At 39.9% G+C, this 9,225-nt stretch overlaps 1 protein-coding gene across 2 annotated transcripts in view; it reads left to right on the forward strand.

Annotated features, from left to right (window-relative positions):
* The window catches only part of LOC126426802 (large subunit GTPase 1 homolog), a 193,865-nt gene extending 191,617 nt beyond the window's left edge, over window positions 1–2,248 (forward strand). For both annotated transcript variants that reach the window (XM_050088804.1, XM_050088805.1), the window contains exon 11: window positions 2,017–2,248. In XM_050088804.1, the coding sequence (XP_049944761.1) occupies window positions 2,017–2,119 (103 nt within the window). In that variant the 3' untranslated portion in view covers window positions 2,120–2,248. The remainder of the gene's footprint in view (window positions 1–2,016) is intronic.
* The last annotated feature ends 6,977 nt before the right edge of the window (window positions 2,249–9,225 follow it).

Here is a 9,225-nt window from a genome sequence, read left to right on the forward strand (position 1 = left end):
TAATTTTTTTAAATAATTTTATCACCTCTGCTCTTCTGGAAAGCTGTAAGAAAAGTTAATATTAAGTCCGTCGCTTAATGGTGGCCAATTGTTGCAAGTCAGCGATCACTGCTTTCGTCTTCTCGGTAGCTGAAAAATACTAATTATTCTCTCTTTTCAATTAAAACATTGCAATTAGTGGCTGGCATGTTCTTGAAATAATACAATGAACTCACTTTTACACATATATTTCGATCAATAACCTGATACACACCTTCTTTATTGTCTGGTCGAAAGAACAAAAGGAACATCGGCTAGGGTTCAATGCTACACACAATATCTATCTAACAATAGTAACATGAGAATCAGAAACAGCAGAAGAGCGAGTAATAACTTATCTTTTCCATCTTCTATAGTTATACAAAGATATAAATGTTTTGTTTCACCCTATTCCCTACTGCGATATTGTCTATCATCTTTATTGTCTTTCCCTACCATAGTAGTGATGTTATGTTTTTTGCAAATCATTTTATATTTTTTTCACAATTGACTTTCAGTCCGGTCTGTTTGGTCGTATTCAATATTTTTATACTCACTTCACACACATGATTCTTAAACATAAAAAAAGGGACACTGCAGCTTCTCGACTGCTCGGTTAGAGCCCCAGGGTGCGGTCACAGTAAGAAGGGTTGATGTGTAAAGGTTAACACGTAAACACTTAGAGCAGTTCTTGCCAAAGTTTGTAGAAACATCAGTGTTTAATATACAGTTTCTTTCAGTGATTGTCGGTGTAAGTTATACCTTGACGCCATCTGCATCCTTCTGGGTTGGATATAAGAAACATGGTGAATAAACATACAAATTAATTAATTAATTAGTGAGGTAATTACTAATGTATGTGGAAAAGTAGTAGAGTAGCAGTTGTTGTTGTTGTTGTTGTTGTTGTGGCCTTCAGTCCTGTGACTGGTTTGATGCAGCTCTCCATGCTACTCTATCCTGTGCAAGCTACTTCATCTCCCAGTAACTACTGCAACCTACATCCTTCTGAATCTGCTTAGTGTATTCATCTCTCGGTCTCCCTCTACGATTTTCACCCTCCACGCTGCCCTCCAATACTAAATGGTGATGCCTCAGAACGAGTCGTACCAACCGATCACTTCTTCTAGTCAAGTTGTGCCACAAATTTCTCTTCTCCCCAATCCTATTCAATACCTCCTCATTACTTATGTGATCTACCCATCTAATCTTCAGCATTCTTGTGTAGCACCATATTTTGAAAGTTTCTATTCTCTTCTTGTCTAAACTATTTATTGTCCACGTTTCACTTTCGTACGTGGCTACACTCCGTACAAATACTTTCAGAAACGACTTCCTGACATTAAATCTATACTCGATGTTAACAAATTTCTCTTCTTCAGAAACGCTTTCCTTGCCATTGCCAGTCTACATTTTATATCTTCTATACTTCGACCATCATCAGTTATTTTGCTCCCCAAATAGCAAAACTCCTCTACTACTTTAAGCGTCTCATTTCCTAATCTAATTCCTTCAGCATCACCCGACTTAATTCGACTACATTCCATTATCCTCGTTTTGCTTTTGTTGATGCTCATCTTATACCCTCCTTTCAAGACACTGTCCATTCCGTTCAACTGCTCTTCCAAGTCCTTGGCAGTCTCTGACAGAATTACAATGTCATCAGCGAACCTCAAAGTTTTTATTTCTCCTCCACGGATTTTAATACGTACTCCAAATTTTTCTTTTGTTTCCTTCACTGCTTGCTGAATATACAGATTGAATAACATCGGGGAGAGGCTACAACCCTGTCTCACTCCCTTCCCAACCACTGCTTGAGTATTTACTCAAATTGTTCATTTGTTTGTCATAGGATTACTTCAATTCCATCTGTACTTGTTAGTAATAAGTCAAGTTGTATACGGGTTAATGGGGATGCCCAAACAGAACTTTGCTGACGATAAATCATGTCAGTTAATGAAGTTTGTGTGTTGTTGTGCAGTGTCGTTTGTGTGCTTCCAGTGAGGGAACCAGTGGTGCTCCTGCAAAGCCCTGGAAGAACCACAAGGAGAAGAGGAACAGGCGCGAGAAGCTGAGGCGGCTGTACGCACACCTGGACCAGTGACGACTCTGCTGCCGCCGTCTGGTCTGGCTTCCTGCCCCACCTGAGTCTGAGGGCAACTTTCATTTGTAAACAGAATACACTATTTTTGATGTGAGATTTTTGGAAGAATAAATGCAATAACATTGTTCAGCAAGTGTGTAACTCAATTAAGGCATTCCTTAACACATGACACAAAGGAATTCTTCAACCTTTGCGTGAGGCTGGGAGCTGAACTAAAATCTTTTTTTTTTTTTATTTATTTATTTTTTTTTTTTTTTTGGCTGTGTTTTCGTTGGCTGAGCTATCTCACAAGGGAACCTCCCCATCGCATCCCCCTCAAATTTAGTTATAAGTTGGCACAGTGGATAGGCCTTGAAAAACCGAACACAGATCAATCGAGAAAACAGGAAGAAGTTGTGTGGAACTATGAAAAAAATAAGCAAAATATACAAACTGAGTAGTCCGTGCGAAAGATAGGCAACGTGAAGGATAATGTGAGCTGTTAGAAGTGCCGTGGTCCCGTGCTTAGGGTAAGCAGCTGCAGAACGAGAGGTCTTTGGTTCAAGTCTTCCCTCGAGTGAAAAGTTTAATTTTTTATTTACAGACAATTATTATGTGTCTGTCCGTCCGTCCGTCCGTCCGTTGCTAGGTAACTGCGCCGTAGTATGGGGGAGCTACATCGAAACACATGACGTCAGTCGACTGCAGCGCACAAACTGTTATGTTTTCATCACTTTTTTGGGAGTGATTATCACATCCACAAGAAAACCTAAATCGGGCAAGGTAGAAGAATCTTTTTACCCATTCGCCAAATGTACAAGTTAGGTGGGTCGACAACATATTCCTGTCATGTGACACACATGCCGTCACCAGTCTCGTATAGAATATATCAGACGTATTTTCCTGTGCAGGAATCAGTTGACCTATGACCTTGCAATCAGATGTTTTTGGTTCCCATTGGAGAGGCACGTCCTTCTGTCTACTAATCACACGGTTTTGCGGTGCGGTCGCAAAACACGGACACTAAACTTATTACAGTAAACAGAGACGTCAATGAACGAACGGACAGATCATAACTTTGCGAAAATTAAGAAAGTAAATTTTTCACTCGAGGGATGACTTGAACCAAGGACTTCTCGTTCCGCAGCTGCTCGCGCTAACCACATGACCACGGCGCTCCTGAGTTCACATTATGCTTGATGTTGCCTATATTGCACATGGACTACTCAGTTTGTATATTTTGCTTATTTTTTTCATAGTTCCAAACAACTTCTTCCTGTTTTCTCGATTGATCTGTGTTCAGTTTTTCAAGACCTATCCACTGTGCCAACCTATAACTAAATCTGAGGGGGGGTGCGATGGGGAGGTTCCCTTGTCAGTGTGGAACTGCCAGCTCCCGCCTTTGTTTCCCCACCCACAGAGGCCATCCTGTGTGGTCTGGGGAACACCATATCTTATTTCCAGAAATGGTATCGTAATCTGCTGTTGTAAAGACCGACGGGTGATTTATTTGCGTTGCGCACTACAATCTTAACATCATACTGAGTGCCTTCACAGACACGCTATATCAGGGCTGGCCAGAGCGTGCCAGACTTCATGCGTGCAGCGTTTGTGGACCACAGGTGGGCTGAGGCCCGGCCTTTCACTCGACTTTGCCCGGTCCTTCTCACAAGTACCGAGAACTGTGCAACATATTATTTAACTGTGCAGCCGGCACAATTCTCTGAGTTTGACAGAATCGTGGTCTCGGTGCTGATTACCTTTGACTATTTGTTGGTGGTATGGACGAAGGTGGCAGGTCCAGTTTCGTTTGTGCAAAAAGAGACAGTCTAGCAATCTGTCTTCACAATCCTTTAAAATGAGTGGGGATGAGAATTCTCAATTCGCGTGAGTAACAGGTAGTACTTATCTGCTACGAAACGAGATTACAGTACCACCCAGAAAGAATTTAGACTTTCACATGACAGTGAAAGATCAAAAAAATTACAATTGACAGACTGGATTCATTGTTCTGTGCTAAATTTGCAGGCATGGAGCACTTGAGGAAATTTATGATGTGAATAGTAAAATTTCTGTAGTCACACCCTTTATTCCAGTTTCAATTGCAACAGTTTTCAGTGGAAATGAACAAATGGTATTGAGACTACATATATATTAGTGCAAAGCATATCAATTAAGTCAAGTGGCGTGCCTGGAACAATTTTTTGATATAAACCTCACTACGATTGAATTTGTGAGGGGAAAAACAGGTACAGGAATGAATATTAGAACATCCGGAATGGATTGCAGAGTTCACATTTTAAATGGATTTGACTGCCCACTGCATACAGTAAAACGCTGCAGGGTAACTTCTTTCTGATTTGATGGAGATGCATTTAAAAATAAAATCTGACAAAGACAATCCGATTCCCTGTACTCACTGGTGTTAAAGAAAGCACAAGGTTTGAAGAACTCATTGTGGCCTTGCAAGAATTATGATGACAGTTAATGTAGGTTTTGAGCACACTGTCAATCTCACACCTGTTTTTGAGACCGTTTGCTGTTCCAGTAGAAAACACCCCTGTGCATGTGCAGAGGTAACTGATTAACCTGCATGGTAATTCCAGTTTTAATTACAAATATTTTTACATTAAAACTATCCATGATGTCTGTGTAGCTATCCTTGGGTAGATTTTCCAAATCTCCATAATGAGGTTCCAAAAGTACATAAGTAAGTACTAAATAAGTACATTGGCATATTTGTATACTACTTGGCAACTTGTATGTGAAATTGTCTGCATCTGTTTGTTTGCTGACAATTTGTACCAGATAAAAATTATAATGTCTCTTCAGCATGCTAAAAATAAATAATTGCAACCTTATTTTGCTTGTGATCTGTGTTGTTGAGAAATGTAAAGTATAAAACCAAGACATATGCGGTATGGTTGTACTACCATTTAAATGCGGTGCATTCACTCTTTTCCACTCTTCCCCCTCATCACACTCATGCAGTGCAGTGTGGTGGTGGGGGTAATGTGAAGCCAGGCTGAGCGCTTCAGCACTTGGTCCCAGGAATGACCCGTGACCCGAAATATTGGCTGCCCCTGCGCTATATGATCTATAGAACCCAGTTCGTTATGCTGGATGGCAAACGTCCCACAGAAACTAAGGTAACATTGTGTGCACTCCAACATCGTATAATAGTACCCGTAATACACTGAAGTGACAAAGATACTGGTATAGGCATGCATATTCAAATGCAGAGATGTTTAAACAGCCAGAATATGGCTGTCATCATATACCATGAGAAATTGGTCTGTTTAGGTTATGTTTAGTTGCCTGTGCAGTACAATTATTTGTGTAATAGTCATATCTTCCTCAATACATTCCTCTTTAAGATGTATAGTTTTCCTTTCCATCTCGTATTTTGCCATTAATACTTCAAGTGCCTTATTTGTACTGGTGTTGATAAAACCAAATAAATATTGACCATTTATGCTTGCAAGACTGTTTCCCACACAATCCACAGAGCCAGTTAACAATAAACAAGCATGTCAATAACACATATTTAAAAAATAACTTTAATACATTACTTGAGGTATACTTCACAAAAAAAAAGGATAGCATTTTGCCATGGTTGCTGTGCCTGACCATTTGTCCATTTCCTTATTAAACATTACAAATGCCTGACAACGTACAAATAAATTCCACTTACTTATCAGATTCTACCCACAGCACTTCTTTCAGGTCATGTTGCAGCCACATTACTACTCATTGCATTTTAAAATATTAAGTTCAGTATAGGTATGAACAAAAATCCGTTTTATAAATGTAGTACAGGGCAAGTACTTTAGTACGCTCATGTTGCAAAATTCAGACTGCAGCCTCACTGCTTCAATTAATTTTTCATCATTTACTCTGAAGTTTAATAAAAGAAATAACAAAAAGAAACAATTTACAATGAATAACAAACAACATACAACTGATATCAACGACGAAAACCATGTCAAAACAAAATATGGAGATCTGAGCATGGCTGTGTATCATGAGAAAATGAACTTGGGAGGCTACGTGATCAACAGCAGACGGATGACGTCATCCATCAAAACTTTCTTCCCTTGACAGTGTCGTGACGTGACATGATAGGACAGACCAGCCAGTGTGGATGCCACCATTTGAAATGCATTGTAGGACGTTTCAACAGGATGCGACATGACGTGATGTGACAGACAGTGTGAGTTGTCCATCAAGGACCACACATGAGCAATGGATTGATGGTGATATCACCCGTAATCGATCACTCGGGTTGAACGTACCACACGAGTGATTTACTGAGCAGTTTCAACAACATGTCTTGTGAAGCTCTCATGCGGAAAATGAATTGATATGTTTAACAGCTGTGATAGATGATCTCTTTTGTCGACTAATACTTGCAAATATAAATTAAAGGGAAAATCGAAGTTGAAATTTATTACTTATTTTGAAAGATTCCAATATCTTGTTGCAGTACATATGTCATCATAATTGGCAAAGTAAACACCCATTATACGAGTATAATCTGTTTGAAATCGTCTGGTATTTCCAAATGAAGTCTTCGCAATGATTAAATTATACTTGGGTAAAATTCTCCCAGGTCTCTTTCCCTTTCATTCCTTTCTTTTTGCATGTGTTCTCCTACTATTTACAGTTTTCATCCTTTTCCATCTGTTGAATTCTACTCACTCATCACATTTAAATTATCATCTCCTTAATTGTCAAATTTCTTTTATCTCATCATACATTGCTGCAATCTCTTCATGATAAGCAGAACTAAGAAACATATAAACTAGTACTACTGTTGTATGTTGACTATGATCATGTGTTCACTACATGGGTCGTAGTAGTTTACTTGCATTCCTATTCTCTTCTTCATTATTGGATCATTTCTGTATTACATTTACTGGTATTTGATTTTGTATGTACAACCCTGTACCCATGTGGCAAGAAGTCACTAATAATACTAATCTAACTTCAACCCATCTGTGAATAATTTTAAATTCTCTATATAACCTACTTCATTAAATGATCTAACACTGCGCACTCGGACCCATGTAATGCCATTTTTTTTTCTGCTGGTGACAACATCCTCCTGAGTAGCCCTCACCAGGAGATTGGAAGGGGTGGACTATTTTACCTTCAGAATCTTTTACTCAAGAAGAGGCTATCAAGCCTATCATTATTAAACCATACAATAGTGCTGCATGGATTCAGAAAAAATAGTACCATCACTTTCCCCTCACTTTCAGCCATTCACAGTAGAATTACAGGGAGGCCATGTTGACTAATGTTACAAGGATAGGTCAGTCAGTCATCCAGACTGTAATCTAGTGTAAAATATTTCAAAAAATTCATAGCAGCTGTGCACCCAGGATAAAAGATAATCATTGCACCAGTTTATGGTAGACTTCATCAGGACAGTAAGAGATTCAGAACTGCAAGACAACCTGGGCAAAGTGATTCCATATCAGCAACACTACTCTAGCCATTCCTACTGCAATTTTCCACATCTTAAAGAGGTAAAACGAAGTGTTAATAGAACATATCTGAACCCCTTCCTTTGGCTAACAGCACTATGCTGTTTGTCTCCAGTCCAGATGAACCTTGAAAATCGAGGCAAGAGCCTGAAATAGTAGGTCTGAAAGTAGGCTTGAAATTCAATTGCCAAAGAGACGTACAAGCAACAAATCTATATAAGCAATGCACTGAGGTGACAGTAGTCATGGGAAACCTCCTAATATCGTGTCGGACCTACTTTTGCCCAGTATAGTGCAGCAGCTAGATGTAGCATGGACTCAGTAAGTCACTGGAAGTCCTCTGAAGAAACATTGGGCCACTCTAACTCTATAGCCACCCATAATTGTGAATGTGTTGCTGCAGCAGGATTTTGCGCACGCACTGACCTCTGAATTATGTCCAGGAAATGTTTGATGTGATTGATGTCAGAAAATCTGGATGGTCAAATCATTCACTTGCATTATCGAGAATGTGCTTCAAACCATTTGCAAACAATTTTGGCCCGGTGATATGGCGCATTGTCATCCATAAAAATTCCATCGTTGTTCAGAAACATGAACTCGATGAACAGCTGCAGATGGTCTCCAAGTAGCCAACATTACAATTTACATTCAATGAGTGGTTCAACTGGATCAGATTTACATCTACATCAATACCCCATAATCCACCTTACGGCACAGTGCAGACGGTATCCCATACAGGTACTATTCACTTCCCTTCTTATTCCACTCACAAATAGAATGAGGGGAAAATGATTATCTATATGCCTCCATATGAGCATTAAACTAGATATGAATCTTATCTTCATGGTCCTTATGCGAAAAGTATGTTGGAGGCAGTAGGATTGTGCTGCAGTCAGGTTCCAATGCTGGTTCTCAATAGTATTCTTCAAAAAGAACGTCGCTTTCCTTCCAGAGATTCCCGTTTGAGTTCTCAAAGCATCTCTGTAACACTCTTGTGTTGTTTGAACCTATGGGTAACAAATGTGGCAACATGCCCCTGAAGTGCTTCAATGTCTTCCTTTAATCTAACCTGATGTGGATCCCAAACAATCAAGCAGTACTCAAGAATAGGTCAGACTAGGGTCCTGTATGTGTTCTCCTTTAGAGTTGAACCACATTTTCCTAGAATTCTTCCAATAAAATTAAATCAACTATTCACCTTCCCTACAACAATCCTCATATGCTCGTTCCATTTTGTATCGCTTTGCGATGTTATGCCCAGATATATAAATGCTGTGACTGTGTCGAGCAGGGCACTCCTAATACTGTATTCGAACATTACAGGTTTGTTTTTCCTACTCATCCGCACTGATTTACATGTTTCTACACTTAGAGCGTCCGAAGCTCGTGATCTCGCGGTAGCGTTCTCGTTTCCCAAGCACGGAGCCCCGGGTTTGATTCCCAGCGGGGTCAGGGATTTTCACCTGCCTCGAGATGACTGGGTGTTGTTGTGTCATCATCATCATCATCATCATCATCATCATCATCATTCATCCCCATTAAAGTCGGAGGAAGGCAACGGCAAACCACCTCTGCTAGGGCCTCGCCTAGTACCGCGGTGCAGGTCCCCCGCATCTGTCAAGAAGTATGGGA

Source organism: Schistocerca serialis, chromosome 11, assembly GCF_023864345.2.
Source record: "Schistocerca serialis cubense isolate TAMUIC-IGC-003099 chromosome 11, iqSchSeri2.2, whole genome shotgun sequence".
NCBI classification, from domain to species: Eukaryota; Metazoa; Arthropoda; class Insecta; order Orthoptera; family Acrididae; genus Schistocerca; species Schistocerca serialis.